Source organism: Leptodactylus fuscus, chromosome 4, assembly GCF_031893055.1.
Source record: "Leptodactylus fuscus isolate aLepFus1 chromosome 4, aLepFus1.hap2, whole genome shotgun sequence".
In the NCBI taxonomy this organism is placed as follows: domain Eukaryota; kingdom Metazoa; phylum Chordata; class Amphibia; order Anura; family Leptodactylidae; genus Leptodactylus; species Leptodactylus fuscus.
This window is the reverse complement of record NC_134268.1, coordinates 193599634-193616920: the sequence shown is the minus strand read 5'-3', so window position 1 is coordinate 193616920 and position 17287 is coordinate 193599634. Positions and strand designations below refer to the sequence as shown.

Genomic DNA, 17287 nt, shown 5'->3' with positions numbered 1-17287 from the left:
ATGTGTTTTGGTCACCTAGTGCCCCCCCACCTCATGGGAAAAAAAGCAATAAAAAGTTATCAAAACCAGAACAGCATAGTCAAATCTAAACTACAACCTACCCCAGGCAAAAAGGATAATAAACCCGATATAAATATGATATCACCAATGACCCGGCGAACAAAAATGTGCTTGTGGACATAAAAATAGGAGTTATGAGTTCTTGAAGGCTAGGTTGGTAAATAAGAAAAGTTGCCGAACATTAGCACCCAAACTGCCCTGCGACCATAAGGGGTTAAACCGAGGAGGGAACATTATCCGCAGCCTATACAGTAATACCGGGCTGGTGCTGGTACATGTGCACACAGTGTTAGTCATGTTGCAGGATATAATCTCTCACCCACAAACATTGTTTTCAAACATTTTGCTCTTTCTATGGCAAAGCGAATGTGAAGGCAGAGGATTGTGTTAGTCATGATCTAGCGGTGCAATATGTAGGAAGAAAGCTTGGAATCGAGCACATACTGTAGGGCTGTGAGTATATGTTTCGTTGGATTGTGTACAGACTTTGCTGTAAACCAGGACATTGTAGCTGCTCATATGTAGACTCCTTTCTCCCAGCAGAGCAGAACACGCACATAGTTGGACGTCTGACATGTATGGGCAGTCTGCCAACATATATAGGGCCTCGTTCAGATTTTTCCTGGTATGCACTGTAATGTGGATTCTGTAAGGCAAAATCCACAGGAGGAGTGTCTGACCGCTAAGGGGCCGACTACTGGGAGCCTCAGTGATCGGGAACACACCGGCTGAATGTTCCCTATGAATGGATCTGTGGTCACTGCTCCATTCACTCCTTTTCCATCCTGGCATCCACATAGAAGTGAACAGAATGCTGGCCCATCGGTCAGACCCCCAGTGATCCTGCAGTAATCTCCTATCCTGCAGATAGGGAATGAGACTACATGCACAGGACCAAGTGTTCAGCTCAGAGATCTATTTTGATATTTTATAGGGCTTGCTTTAAAACTATCAGAATGGATCAGAACATTGGAACACACCAGGCTGAACACTTGGTCATGTATATGAAGCCTAAGTGACATTAGGGAGGTTGGACCTCCTTACTACACACTGTTAGGAACCTGATGCAACAAATAACTCTGTAAGTCCTGGGCGACTAGAATCCCCAAGCACTGAGGCAAAAACAGTCCTGGGTGTGCTACGCTCCCCTAACCAGAGCGGAACCAGTCCCATAGAGTAGGATGGTCTGGAGTTGCAGATGAGCAGGAGGGTAATCCAGGGAAGTCGCACAGATACCCAAGGAACAGATTTGTGGTCAAGCAAGCCGAGTCTATAACTGGAGGTCACGTAGTAGCAGAAGCCGGGTCATACACAGGAGGTTAGCGGAGTAGCCAAATCAGGATCCAAAAGGAAAGTCAGGTGGAAGCCAAAGGTCAAACACAGGAGGTCAGGAAGGTGCCAAATCAGGATCACGGAGGAGAGGTCTGTAAAGCAAGCCGGGTCATACACATCCAAAGAGTCCAGGTACAGGGAAAGAGGCAGGAGGTAGCAGGACAGGGAACTGGAGAGAGGGGAACTGATTCCACAGGGAAACGAATAACCAGCGGCGGACCAGGACCAGAATGAAGCCTAAATAGCCTCAGGTCTGCCGCTATTCCCCCCCCCCTTCCCCCCTCCGCGCAGCACAGTGGTGGCCCCGACCCGTCCTAACACACACATGTGCTTACAAGGCCAATAACATGAGACCTGGGCTGAAGACTCGGGAGACCAATCCTCTGACAGCTCTGGTCAGTCAGAAGCAGTAAAGACTGAATTCCTATGAAAGTAAATATGAAACAGGGGCCACACAGTGGCTCAGTGGTTAGCACTGCAGCCTTGCAGCACTGGGTCCTGGTGTTCAAATCCCACCAAGGGCATAAAACCATCTGCAAGGAGTTTGTATGTTCTCCCCGTGTTTGCATGGATTTCCATCCCATATTCCAAAGACACACTGATAGGAAAAATGTACATTGTGAGCTCTATGTGGGGCTCACAATCTACATTAAAAAAAAAAAAGAAAGTAAATATGAAACAAACTATACATTGGATTAATTATACAATATTAATAAATGTACATTATAAGTAAATAAGTTATTTTATTCTGAGGTTGGGGTCAGTATCTTTATTCTGTCCAAAATTGGTTCTCGATTGCACAGCCCTGCTTCATTCCGTTAGGACACTTTGTATCACATGCTTTTAGGATATTTCAGCCATACTGATACCTGATAATGTGACACGATTGACACAAACTGCTGGATGTGAAATGTCTGGATAAATCCTAACTGTGCTTTATGTGATGCCAACAGGTGACCATGTCCAAGCGCGAAGCATTTCTAAAGGCCACAGGAAAGGAGACGGTAGAGCAGTTCCTAAACTTCATTGAGCTAGATGTAAGTACCCTGATAGTGATAGATAAGAGGTTCTCTGCTCTCCCTTCTTGTAAGTGGGGTCCCTTGTCAATAAGCTGATCGCAAAGTCTTTCCCTACAACAGTCTTCTATATACTGTGGTCAGACCTGGCTATAAGTCTTCAGTTTCCCTGCAGCGCTGCATAGTGTCCATTTATGTGGCAGCTGAGTGTGAAGATCTCTGTCCATTGTCCTATGTATTCCCTTATATAATCAGGATATATAACCGTATGTATACATCCTTATATAACCATCCATGTTGGCTGGTTCTTAGAATTGTTATTAAAAGCCTTTCAGACTCTCTTTATGGATAATGACATATGAAACATTTCACAGAAAGATGCGTCTGATCCTTTTGATCTGAACGAATTACTGCAAGAGTTTCCAAGGAAACAGAAAGAGGAACTATGGCAGAAGCTGAACACTTTGCTGACGGACACTTTAGTGGCGAATCCGGTGGAATCCTGGAACAGACTAGATGATGACAGCGATGACGACATGGAAGTGGAAGGAGCTTCAGATGTGGTAATGCACTTATATAGATCAGTCTAACATCTATTATATCATATTGTGTATTATTGTAGATAGTTACTAAGCTGTACACAACATCACTTTCCTGTTATTCACTCCCTTACAATCTGTAGCTACAAGAGCAATGTCCCATAACCCTCGTACGAATGGAGCGACTGTCATAGATGTGCCTCCATTCAGTCTGTGTATAGCGTTTATCAGTCCCATAGACATTGAATGGATAAGCCGCATACACGTTCAGCTTTCTTTTTCAAATGGGGGACACAGGACCCCTGTTCTTGTGATGACTAGAGGTAGGACCCCCAGCCATTAGGTATGGATGATAAGTTCTCATATATTTAGAATGGAGTGACAGTATACAGAAACAAATAGTCCCTTATTCTCGTGATGAGTGGGGGTCTCAGAAGAGGGAACCTCATCACTCAGATGCTTGTTAACTATACTGGGAAAAGGTGATAAGTTGTGAGTGTTACACAACCCCTTAAATGAAGCATTGCTTAATTCTTGAAGATGTCATCCCTTTATGTTAGCAGGGCCTCTTCCTGAAACCCTAAGCAGTCATCTGTAATCTGCATGGACGTGGGGGGAGAGTCTTTAGGTCATCAATTTCCACTGTGGCTAATAGTTGGAGGTTATGAATGAAGTACCAATCTACCCCCTCCCCCTTATTAAATAACTAATAGGGTATATAAATATGATTTGTAAACCACACTGACTGTGATATCTGAAGGGTTGGATGGTATGGAGTCAATAAATGGCTTACTTAGGCGGTTTAGGTGTAATCAATTTTTATTGGAAAATTTTCAAAAAAAGGAATTAACATACAAGAACAAATGCAAAACAACAGAGGAGAGGATAATACACCCCCAGGAACAGATGTGGAGTAGAGATGAGCGAGTACTATTCGAAACGGCAGTTTCGAATAGCACGCATCCATAGGAATGAATGGATGCAGCCGGCCGGCTCCATTCATTGCTATGGGTGCGTGCTATTCGAAACTGCCGTTTCGAATAGTACTCGCTCATCTCTAATGTGGAGGCCTCGCAGGGCCACAATACAAGTCAAATGTCCAAGGGAAACCCCTGGTCTAGTAGGGGGTGTACTAAGAACTGAAACAAAAACTCAATAAAGAACACAGGGGCATAGCCCTGGACAGACGTTGAAAAAGGGGGGGACAAAAGGGGGGAGGGAAGACAGGACAAACGACAACTACAGGAGAGGGGGAAAGAGGTCGCAAACAAGGCCAAATAGAAAAAGGTTGGGCGGCCCTAGGGGTCCTTGATCATCGGAGGAGGAAAATCAGTCAACAAGGAGGAGAACCCCGATGACTCCTGGAACACCACCCACGGTCGCCAGAGGGTCTCAAACTTGGAAGGATCAGGCGTGTCCCCCCCACCACAAGGCTCTCCATTCTACAAATAAGGAGAAACTCCTGCAGCCATTCCAGAAGAGAGGGAGGAGTGGAACTACACCAGTGGCAAGGGATAACCGTCCTGGCGGCTGTGAGGAAGTGGCGCAGAAGATCGCCCTTCACCTTTGAAAGTTTACCAGGGAGAAGGGAAAGAAGAGCCACCTGCGGGGATGGAGTCACAGAGCGACCAGTAACCTTTCCGTACAGGGAGAACACAGCTAACCAGAAGGGTTGAATGTCCCCGCAGTCCCACCAATCGTGGAGAAGATTACCCTCCGCGGAGACACAGCGCCAACACAGGTCGGAGTCCGTAGGATAAAATTTATGAAGGAGGGTCGGGCAGCGGTACCATCGGGAGAGAATTTTAAAATTTTTCTCCTGAGCACTACAGGGTAAGGGCAGCTTGTGCAAAAGGAGGAAGCAGCGATCCCAATCAGCAGCCGAAAGGCGAGCTCCCGAGTCGGACTCCCAGGATCAGACAAAGGGAGGAGGGCCCTGAGTGGCAGTTTTCAATAAGACATCAAAGAAGGGAGAGGGCTTGAGGAGGAGCCCCAGCAAGCTCTCTAAAGTCGGTGAAGCACGGAAAAGCAGAGACTGCATAGAGAAGGCGGTTAACTGATGATACTCCAGCCAAGAGAGCGGGAATCTTGGCAGGCAGCCTGCCATTGATAGAAAGGAGGAAGAGGGGCTGGAGAGCGAATCCAGGCGGACGTCATAAGAGGCGGACCAACCCAGGAAGCGACGGGCAGATACACCTGGTGGAAACATGGGGTTTCCAAATAGAGGGCTTAAGGGACCTGGGACCCTAGCTAAAGCGACCGATTTACAAAGATTATCCCAGACCGACAAGAAATGTGAAGCAAACCGAGGCAGGACGATGGTGCAAGGGCAGCCAGGGGAGCATAGAGGCGGGTTTAGAGGAGAAAGGCCTGACAGTCTGAGAGCGAGTATACTTATTTCTTGTTTAGGTGGGTGATATTTGCAAGTTTATGATTTTAATACTACAGCCCCAACTGTCCTTGGACAAAACAGTGTTGTCTTTACCCTGCAGTCTGAGCATAGCTAAGGATAATACATTAGGGGATCTGCATACTGAAATACTCCAATAATCTGTTTCTGCTCTTCCTAGAAACACACAATGAAGGTTATACAAGGAGTGACGACTGTTGCCACAGTTTCTGTGTCTGTAATAGATGGTGACATAACCTACACCGCGCTCCTGGAGTGTGCTACTATTCTCAAAGGTAGGGTTATCTGACTATAATCTGCTGGGGCAGTCAGCTGTTATCACTGGTTGCACAAGTATACAACTCCAATATGGCCAATACATATACACAGTCCAGTCATATTAATGTCACCACCGCCTACTTTTGACGTCAACATTAAATAACCAATCACAGAAGGCACGTGTCATCAGCCATCTGGGTGCACTCATCATTGTGGAAGGGAAGGCGCGATGGACCAACACAAGTATGTATCTATCCTTGTGGACCATGTTCACCCCTACATGCAAAATGTTTTTCCTCAGGATGATGGTATCTACGCGATGTATCATAAAGCTCGCAGTGTACGTGCGTGGTTTGAGAAGCACCAGGATGAGTTTACCGTACTCCCTTGGCCAGCAAATTCCCCAGACTTGAACCCAATCGAGAATCTGTGGGACCACCTCAATCGGGTTGTTCACGCCATGGATGCTCAACCACGTAACCTAGCGCAGCTGGACAAGGCACTGGAGTCGGCATGGCTCAACATCACAGTGACATCATCACAACATCCCCTCTCTTCCTGCACGTCTCGCAGCGGTCCGCTCTGCCAAAGGTGGTTATTCTGGATTCTGACAGGTGGTCACATTAATGTCACTGGACTGTGTATATAGACACACACAGATTCTTACTGGCCGGCCAGCACAATGGATCAATACAAGTATGTATCGATCCTTGCATCTATCACTTCTACACGAGACAATGACACTGAGTTCATGTGTGATCATGGGCACTGGATACATTACGGGGAAGTTGTGAGACCAGATAAAAATAACACTAGGAGACCCCCTACCATGTACAGTTTTATGATTCCAATTACAAATGTATGCTTTGCTTTGCCTGATCTAACAGAGTTAATGAATATTTATTTGGTGGATGGCCCCTTTAAATCATATTCACCATTCCTTCTTCATCCTCAGACTAGTATTTTGCTTCTTTTTAGAACTTTTGGAAGCTTTGCCAAGATCAGAGTCCAGGGTACGGATTGCTATCCAGCGTCTCTGTGAAGCCTGGTGGGAAAAGGGGCTAGAACAGAAGGAAGAGTTTGGAAAAATGGCTTTTGTTTTGCTGCTGGCAAAGTCGCTCGATGCAAAGGGTGTGGTAAGTAGCGGTCTGCTATTTATCTAGTGTCTAGATGTCTTCTGTCGCACGGTCCCTTACAGTGAGTGATATGTGTAGCTTTTGGATTCCTTAGGGTATGTTCACATTTCAGAAAGTGATCAGGAATTTCAGGCTCTCCGGCTTTTGTGATGGCTTTTACTTGCAGATTAGCGTCACATGAATGGAGCTTATCAACTGAGCGGGTTCTGTGGCCGAATCAGCAATGGAATTGGTGGCGAGATTAAACAGGGTGCTTATTATTTGTTTTCAGCATCCTGCTTTGATTTGATTTTTTCCCATTGAATACAATGGGAGCTAGACAGGGTAAATTTTGGCGCTGGCAGTTCCTACATGTGAGTATACATGTTGAGTAACCTGCTCTGTTTAGTTTTGTCTGGGCCAATACCAATAGCTTCATTGCAGACCTGTTTTTGGATAGGTTAGATCAGTCTGCGTTTCAAACAATTCACATTTCTACTCTTGACCTTGTGATATTGAACCAGAATATAAAATGAGTTTTCTAACTTTAGAAATGCCTCCTCTTCACAGGTCGCGGACATCGCTCGCTTGTGGCAACTGCATTCATCTCTTCTGTGCTTTGATTACAACTCGGCTGAGAGCAGTGAAGTGAAGGATTTGTTACTTCAGTGCTTTATGAGTATCAGCCACATTAAAAGGGAAGAGGTAATCCTGCTCACCAGAAGGAAGATTTTTACCTTTAGTGCCAATTTAAGTGGACTTTAAAGGGATCCTATCATTAAAACACATTTTTTTTCTCCCTTACACGTATGAAAAGCCTTAAGAAAGGCTATTCTTTTTTTTTTTTTTTAGATTGTAAGCTCCATATAGGGATCACAATGTACTTTTTTTTTTTTATCCTATTAGTAAGTCTTTGTAGAATGGGAGGAAATCCACGCAAAATCGGGAAGAACATACAAACTCCTTGCAGATGTTGAACCCAGGACTCAAGCACTGCAAGGCTGCAGTGCTAACTACTGAGCCACCGTGTTGCCTCAAGAAAGACTATTCTTCTACCTTTAGATGTCTTCTCCACGCTGCCGTTCCGTAGAAATCCCAGTTTTTGTCAGTATGCAAATGAGTTCTCTCACAACACCAAGGGCGGACCCCAGCACTCAAACTGCACTGGTGGCGTCCCCAGTGCTGCGAGGGAACTCTCCAGTGCCGCCTCCATCTTCTTCAAAAATGGGCTCTTCACACGTCTTCTTCCGGCACTGGGTTCAAACTTCTAGGCCTCGGGCAGAGTAGACTGTGAATGCCTGCGGCGACAAGAAAAATGGCCACTTACACAGAAAGTAAGCAGGTATTTTCTTGTGGCCTGTGGGCACGTGTAGTCGGCTCTGCCTGAGGCCTAGAAGTTTGACCCCCAGCGCTGGAAGAAGACGCGGAGAGAGGCCGTTCCTGAAGAAGATGGAGGCGGCGCTGGAGAGATCTCTCGTAGCATAGGGGACGCCCCCAGTGCTGCGAGAGAACTCATTTGAAAAATGGGGGTGTCCCCTATGCTACGAGAGAACTCTCCAGCGCCGCCTCCATCTTCTTCAGGAACGGCCTCTCTGCGCGTCTTCTTCCAGCGCTGGGGTCAAACTTCTAGGCCTCAGGCAGAGCCGACTGCACGTGCCCACAGGCCACAAGAAAATACCTGCTTACTTACTGTGTAAGTGGCCATTTTTCTTGTCGCCCTGCGGGCACGCATAGTCTACTCTGCCCGATGCCTAGAAGTTTGAACCCAGTGCCGGAAGAAGACGTGTGAAGAACCCATTTCTGAAGAAGATGGAGGCAGCGCTGGAGAGTTCTCTTGTAGCATTGGGGACTCCCCCAGTGCAGTTTGAGCGCTGGGGTTTGCCGTCGGTGTTGTGAGGGAACTCATTTGCATACCGAAGAAATCCAGGATTTCTATGGAACGGCAGCGTGGAGAAGACATCTAAAGGTAGGAGAAGAATAGCCTTTCTTAAGGCTATTCCTATGTGGTAGGCAGAAAAAATTGTGTTTTAATGATAGGATCGCTTTAAGTTTATTCTCACAACTGTATCAGTTTCTCAATCTATGGTAAAGGAGATTAAAGGGATTGTCCCTCCAATAAATCATTGTATATATCATTAAAAAAATGAACATTGTTTGCCAATTACATGCAAAATGATCCAACTGTGACACAGGCTTAGGAGCCTCAGGTGCAGAACCCGCCTAAAACTGCAAACGAAAGAGTCCTGCAAGTACAATTGAATCACCAAAATGTATGAAGAGGCAAGAGACCCCATTATAGTCAATGTGGTCCTTTGGGATCCGCTGTTATCAGTAATTCATGGACTCTGTTTTAATGTTTAACCCTTTCTTCATTCCCATGAAGGAATAGTAGAACGGATGAAGACAACTGGAGTGTGACAGAACCTTCATTTTCTTTTATAATAGGCTAAACTGATAATCTAACCCTGAAATCATCATCTTGGACTCATAGTAACAAATATTCTGTGCCTTTTAATGCTCATGGCCATTTTGTGAAACTATACTGTTTTTGTACTACAATTTTATTTTTTTTTTAATGTAGATTGTGAGTCCCATATAGGGATCAAAATGTACATTTATTTTCCTATCAGTATATCTTTGTAGAATGGGAGGAAATCCACGCAAACACGGGGAGAACATACAAACTCCTTGCAGATGTTGTTCCTGATGGGATTCGAATCCAGAACTCTAGCGCTGCAAGGCTGTAGTGCTAACCACTGAGCCACCGTGTTACCCCTGTTTTTGTTCTAGAATTTTGTTGAAACAAGTGAGATCTCTGTGGACAGAGGTATAAGCCTTTGAACATGAGATCCCTTTATTTCTGGACCATTGGTGACCACTCCATTGCTGCTAAGGGGGCGTTCACACTACCGTCGGTGTCCGACATGTAGTGTCCGCTCCTAGTGTCCGGTCAAAATCGGTCGCGGACACTAACTGTGTCCGTGACACCTGTCATTTATTTCAATGGGCATCGGGTGCGTTCTTTTGCACTCCGTGCCCGTCCTTTCCTGTTCGCAAGTGAAGATGTCCGACTTCTCAAGCGGACGGAAAAACCCTGCATGCAGGGTTCCTCTGTCCGCTTGAGAAGTCGGACATTTTCACTTGCGAACAGGAAAGGACGGGCACGGAGTGCAAAAGAACGCACCCGATGCCCATTGAAATAAATGACAGGTGTCACGGACACATCTAGTGTCCGCTCCTAGTGTCCGTGACAGATTTTGAGCAGACACTAGGAGCGGACACTACATGTCGGACACCGACGGTAGTGTGAACGCTCCCTAACTAATTCCGTTTGCACCGCTGCTTTAGATGAGGATTGTTCTTAACAGATAAATATTATGCGAATAATGTACAGACTGTTTTTGTGGGGGGATTTTGTTATTTGCGTTGAGCTAATTTCGCTTTTGTTCATAGGGACGAAGATTTCTCAGCTTTCTGTTCAACTGGGACGTCAACTTTATTAAGATGATCCACGGAACCATCAAAAATCAACTGCAGTGTTTTCCAAAGTAAGGCTATCTGACGTGTGGGAATCTGCACTTAAAGGGGTTTTTCCATGATACTAGTTATCCCCTATTCATAGGATAGGGATTAGCTTGCAGATCCGAACGCTCCGGCCTAGGTCTGGATCAGGAGAATGGGGGTCTTTCTTTCCCTGCTCTGAATGTAACAGGGGTGGGCAATGCCTTTCCATGTAATATGCCGAGTTCTCTGAGACACTTTGCAAATCAGATAAAAGACCTTCTCTATTTAGAGAATATGAAAATGAAATGTTTTTAAAGGAGGGGCTTTCTAGGAGTTCTATATTTATGATCTATCTGGTCAATGGTGGTCTGACACCCAACAGATCAGCAACACTTCACGTTAATCCATCATGCATCCAATTTGCAGCTCAGTCCCATTTAAGTGAATGGGGCTGAGCTGTAATACTAGGTACAGCTCACATGAGCTGTGTGATCTCTTCAAACAGCAGTCTGTGAGGGGTCCTGGGTAAGAATTGGTCATTAATATTCAACTCCCAAAAAAACCTTTTAATTCCTCAGGGCATATGGAAGAGTATGTAAGACATGGAAGAATTTCTGAAACTTACAATTTGTTCCAGTCTTCTGAATGAGGTTGATTCAGTACCATTCAGATGAAGGAGAATTGTTTGTAATAATGGCAGTATACTCTTATAGAACTCCATATTCAGGGTCGGATGGTTGTTGACTGGGGCAGTACATTGCTCTTCATCTTAAGTGCACTTAAGCAGGCATATGTTTCTAAAATCTTATTATATTTGTAATAATCATTTATTTCATTTCTGTTTGATGCTAGGTCATTGATGAACCACATTGCAGATATTTATTTCAGAGCCTGGAAAAAAGCGTCTGGCGACATTTTGACGGTAACCTATATTCACTTTGTATCTTACCATAGTTACTGAAGATGCCGTCATTTTGTGAATTTACATGGCACTAACATTATCAGATTGAGATTGTTTAGTTGCCATTGCGATTTGGCTCTAGCAAATTTCTGTGTTTTAATAATCTGTTTTGTCCCGATTTCCTCCCAAAAAGACAATTGAACATGCGTGCATCCAGGACCTCATGCACCATGGTGTCCATTTACCCAGGAATTCCCCAGTGCACCCCAAAGTGAGAGAGGTAGGCATTGAACTTTATGGCTTTTCTCATAAGACTTCATTGTGCTACTTTCCAGAAGCTTAGCACGCAAAAAGCAGGTCACAAAGTGCTCCCTTGTCTGGACCCCCAACGATCATTTTGTATCTGTGGGATAAATAGACAGTCAGTGTTCAGTTTTCATATGATGGACATTTCCGTTTTTCTGTTCTTATAATGAAACTCAGAAATCCCCACTGATGTGAGATGTGAACATGGCCTGACTGTTTCTATAATGCAGTAGACCTTTCTGAATGGTTCTATCTATTTCTACAGGTGCTGAGCTACTTTCACCAGCAAAACCTGCGTCAGGGGGTGGAAGGGATGTTGTACAGACTGTACCAGCCCATTATCTGGAGAGGACTCAAGGTGACGTTTCTGTTTTCTTTTGTTTTGTATGGTCCATATGTCTGCAGTGGAAGTAATATACAGGAGAGTACAACTGCGCAAATTACCACTGGTATAAATGCTAGAACACTATTGGGACTTTCTAAAACCTGCACGGCATCCTTCTCCATGGCTCCGGTTTGGGTGTGGGTTTTTATCATTGTGCATACCAAACTCTGACACTCACAGTTATCCCCAGAATATGGGTCACCCCTTTACCCATGCTTTTGCATCCAGATGGAGATTGAATGGAGAGGAGGTCCATCATGTCCATTCTCTCCAGTCACTTTTATGGGAGATGAAATTTTATGGGAGGCTTGGAAACAACTGTGTTCACTAAGAGGGACAGGGGTCAGCAGAACCCGGTGCAGATCCCAGCATCAGTTCTATGACTGGATCTGCATTTCAGTCTGATGTAGTCTGTAGATTTCTATTATTAGGGAGCCTTCACACGGAGTAAACGTGCGGGTATTTTTGCAAAATACACATGTAAAAATAAGACTCCCATTGACTTCAGTGATATTTTTTACACGTGTAAAAATACGCCTGTAAAATGTCATTGAAGTCAATGGGAGTCTTATTTTTACATGTGTATTTTTACACGTGTATTTTGCAAAAATACACGCGCGTTTATTCTATGCCAATAATTACACTCCACCTCTCTGTTCCTACCCACCATACTCCACTAGGGTAATGCCAGATGGCTACTTTGACTACTATAACTGTTGCATGACCAAAGATTGTTGTGTCGCCTTGTGACTACTTCACTAATGGCGTTGTCCAGGAATTGGGCGAATCCTAAAGGCCGGGGAACGTGTAACGTAAAAAAGAGATCATACTCCCCTGTCCCCGGCACTCCGGTGTCCACCGCTTTTGTCCGCACACCGTGTCTTCATGTTCAAATTCGGCGCAACATACGAACAATGAGGCCAACAGTGGCTTGAAAGAACCCAATGACATCACGTACATATGTCACCAGGTGTATTCCTGGGGATGCCGAGGCCACTCATTTACCGCAGGCATGGCACATATGGTGCAGGACCTCCACCAGCAAAGGCAGGGCACATGCCTGAACAGACAGTGTTGGCAATCACTGAGGCAGGTTGTTCCTTAGCAGACAACCAATGAACAAGACAGTATTTTTATTTCTTAAAGAGGCAGCGGGATCGTCATAAATGCACCAAGACTGAGAAGTTTTGAAACCATTTGCAAATTCTGGTTGGAGCCCTGTGTAGGCATCCGTCTTCTGTACGAATTACCCAATTAGGTGACATTGCCAGACAACGGAACATTAAAAATATTTATGACTACCAATACATTGAGCTTAATGGACATTTTCCTTTTAATACCTATGCAGCAAAATGTTCACTTACTTTACATTAGGAGGTTTCATTTCAGTTAATGCACATTTCCGTGTATAAAATATGTAGATTGTAATATTGTGACTTTGCATATTTTACTTTATCTTCTATCATGAATTAATAACAAAATTTGTTACATTTTGAAAATAGGCGAGAAATTCAGAGGTTCGATCCAATGCTGCTTTGTTATTTGTCGAAGCCTTTCCCTTGCGGGATCCCAATATGAATCATGAGGACATGGACAATGAAATCCAAAAGCAGTTTGAAGAACTTTTTGTAAGTTTTTTCTATTTTATTTTATTATTTTTTTTTACAGTTTATTTTAAGACATAAATAAAAGTACTGATATAAAATATATATTTATGTGTGTTTTTATTTTACCCTTTACAGAACCTTTTAGAAGATCCACAGCCTATTGTGCGATCTACTGGAGTTTTGGGGGTCTGTAAAATTTCTGCTAAGTACTGGGAGATGATTCCACCGTTAATCTTGGCAGATTTTATGAAAAAAATCCTTGGCGATCTGGCTGCTGATGTTAGCTCGGCTGATGTGCGCTGCTCTGTTTTTAAGGTAACTTTCCTTATGCTACATGTCAAAGCAATAAAATGTCCTGCTTTGGCTTGTGTGGGATATTGGATCTTCAGTGACACTAGGTTCATACTAATGTTCGGTGGGGAATCTTTGTAGTACCGTATAACACGGAGTGTGCATGCGTAATCCATATTATACCATGCAGAGGCCACTGTGGAACGCATTATACAGTGCAGAGGCCACTGTGGAGTGCATTATACCGTGCTAAGGCCACTGTGGAGCTCATTATACAGTGTAGGGGCCACTGTGGAGCTCATTATACAGTGTAGGGGCCACTGTGGAGCGCATTATGCCGTGCTAAGGCCACTGTGGAGCTCATTATACAGTGTAGGGGCCACTGTGGAGTGCATTATACCGTGCTAAGGCCACTGTGGAGCTCATTATACAGTGTAGGGGCCACTGTGGAGCTCATTATACAGTGTAGGGGCCACTGTGGAGCGCATTATGCCGTGCTAAGGCCACTGTGGAGCTCATTATACAGTGTAGGGGCCACTGTGGAGCGCATTATACAGTGCAGAGGCCACTGTGGAGTGCATTATACCGTGCTAAGGCCACTGTGGAACTCATTATACAGTGTAGGGGCCTCTGTGGAGTGCATTATACTGTGCAGTGACCACTAGGGAGCATTATACTTTGTGAGGGTCACTGTGGTTCAGTTATACTGTTTATGTATGTTTGCATGCATATATACAGCATGTATTATACCAAATGCCAAAAAAAGCATCAAGAATTGATTAAGCTTTCTGTGAGTGACTGTAATGATGATAAGGAAAGTGTTTGTTCTCGTACCGTGTTAGCCAGTGGGTAGGAAATATAATAATAATAAAAAAAAAACTTGATAGTCTTCAGTAGTTGATACCTTTTTAATGGCTAACTAATAATGATGACAGATTACAACGTTTCGGAACTCTCGGCTCCTTTCTCAAGTAAATTTATTTTATTCATTATTAGTTAGCCTTTAAAGGGGCTCTATCAGCAAAATCATGCTGATAGAGCCCCACATATGCGTGAATAGCCTTTAAAAAGGCTATTCAGGCACCGTAAATGTTATATTAAACTACTCCCTCCCCCCCATTTTAAAATAATACCCTAAAAAAGAATGTGATCTACTTACCGAACGTGCACACTGGGCGTGCATTCAGGGTGTGTCTTCATCTTCATCCCCGCCTCCTCTTCTTCCAATGTCCTCTGGTCCCGTCTTCCTCCGGCGCTCGTGAACCTACTTTGATTAAAAAAAATGGCCTGGCGCATGCGCAGTAGCATGCGTTTTTTACTACGGCTACTGCGCATGTGCCCAGGTCATTTTTTTTTTTTTTTTATCAAAGTCCGTTCGCGAGCGCCAGAGGAAGACGGGACCGGAGTACATCGGAGGAAGAAGACGGCGCACCCTGAATTCCCACCCAGCGTGCACGTTCGGTAAGTAGATCACATTCTTTTTTAGGGTATTATTTTAAAACTGGGGGGTAGTTTAATATAACATTTACGGTGCCTGAATAGCCTTTTTAAAGGCTATTCACGCATATGTGGGGCTCTATCAGCATGATTTTGCTGATAGAGCCCCTTTAAAAAGGTATCAACTACTGAAGACTATCAAGTTGTTTTTTTTTTTGTAATGATGATATACAGAGATGATTACAATATTACAGCCAAAAGAGAAGGTTAGAACTAGAAGTCTAAAGATGACTGCTGAGGGTGTAGTGGGTGAACAGGGAGGAGGTGTGAGTGAGTATAGGAGGGAGTGGTGTGAGGCATCATGGTAGTTGTAGGAAACCCAGACAGGACGCTACTCATGTAAACAAATGCAGAGAATGCCAGCAGCTTACAAAGAAACCCAGAAATCACTAAAATATCTGCTAACGGTATTATTAGCACTAACAGACCTTTTTGTAAAAATAAATTTTATGCGGAAAACCCCTTTAAGCTGTTATAAGCCAAAGATGTGTAGTTTTATACTGTCTTGAGAGTTAATACCTCCTTTAAAAAGGAGGGAAGCATATCGAATATACAAACATCCAAAGTGCAGACTGCATAGGGAGAGGTATTGCACATTTCTCAGTATACGGGACTGTAAAGATGAAGCCTCGGTTTTGCTTTGGGGTTTTTTCAGTTCTTTATGTGAATATTTTTTGTCTCTTACACCCAGTGCCTGACCATTCTTTTGGACAACAAGTTGAGTCATCCTTTACTAGAACAGATGCTGCCAGCACTGAAGAACAGTCTCCACGATAACTCTGAGAAGGTCCGCGTGGCTTTTGTTGACATGCTGCTGAAGATAAAGGCTGTCCGAGCTGCTAAGGTATCGCATCATTGTGATTATAGGTGGTTCTTTAATGTACTTATAGGGCTTGTCCGGGATAACTGGAAATCCCTATACTAATCTAAACACCCTCCCCCTGCCTACTTTCTAAATAAGATTATTAATCAAATATGTATAGTTACTGATATCCCTGGAGTGGTCATGTAACATTTTCTGAGTATCCGGTGATGATCCATTTCCCCATTTCTTGAAACGGATCGTTACTACTACTTCTCCCCTCATCCACCCCATTATTCTTACCCTCCACACTTTTTCCGGCGAGATGGCTGCTCCTTCTGTATTGATTCTGAAGGGTGCGCACTCTTCTCCAAGTGCTGTGATGCCGGTAATTCATCTCTTCCGCGCATCCACACATGCACAGTAGAGGTAGATCATCGCTGGAGGAGAAGAGCGCACATAGGCAGAATCCGTCTGGCAGGTGGAGTCATCTCGCTGGAAGAAGCGTGGAGGGTAAGTATATAATATGGGTCAGGGGTTGGGCTGAGCCGGTAGGTAAGGGCGGGATAGCTAGAGAGACAGGGAGGGGGTATATGGGGGGGAGTAAGGATGGATGGGGGAGTGAGGTGAGAGGGGTTAGTGAGGAAGATACATAGCAGGAAGCAGAAGCACATAAACAAAAGCAGGAGGTACTAGGAGACACCCAGAAATCACTCAAAATATGCTAAAGGTATATGGGTGCATTTATTAACCCATTAATAGCACTAACAAACATGTTTTAAAACAAAAAAACTAAACAAGCAAATATTTTTGTGCCCGGAAAACCCCTTTAAGTGGTTTATCTACTAACAGAAGTGTTCTATATGTATACATATAACACACAGGTCGTTGACAAAAAAACTTCACCTGCTCCTGTCAGGTTATTACTGCTACCCTATCTGAGAGCAGATTATGATACAGGGAGAGAAGCTGAGCACTGCGATTTGCAAGTATATAAGATTTGGTGCAGGATTTTAAATTAAAAAGCAGACAAAATCCTGACAGGACTCCTAGGAGAGACAGTAAGAGTCCTGAGATCTCCACCCATACACATTGATCAACAGCTCTCCCTGAATCTGTGTGTACACAGAAGTCTATGTGAGTGGAGTAGTGGACCGCACAGCAGCCCTGTTCACTGTATATTGGTGTTTCTGGAGAACTGCAGCTCTGCTCCTGTTATTTGAATAGGAACAGTCCAGATGCGGTCTCCATACATTGCATCTTC

General features: G+C 44.2%; 1 protein-coding gene across 1 annotated transcript in view; it reads left to right on the top strand.

The window, feature by feature from the left end:
• The window catches only part of NCAPG2 (non-SMC condensin II complex subunit G2), a 39271-nt gene that overhangs the window by 4831 nt on the left and 17153 nt on the right, over positions 1-17287 (top strand). The window contains exons 2-13 of the mRNA XM_075271553.1: positions 2346-2429; positions 2783-2971; positions 5518-5632; positions 6594-6751; positions 7301-7435; positions 10184-10278; positions 11087-11156; positions 11329-11415; positions 11707-11799; positions 13329-13454; positions 13569-13748; positions 15913-16065. Coding sequence (XP_075127654.1) covers positions 2352-2429; positions 2783-2971; positions 5518-5632; positions 6594-6751; positions 7301-7435; positions 10184-10278; positions 11087-11156; positions 11329-11415; positions 11707-11799; positions 13329-13454; positions 13569-13748; positions 15913-16065 — 1479 coding nt within the window. The 5' untranslated portion in view covers positions 2346-2351. The remainder of the gene's footprint in view (positions 1-2345; positions 2430-2782; positions 2972-5517; positions 5633-6593; positions 6752-7300; positions 7436-10183; positions 10279-11086; positions 11157-11328; positions 11416-11706; positions 11800-13328; positions 13455-13568; positions 13749-15912; positions 16066-17287) is intronic.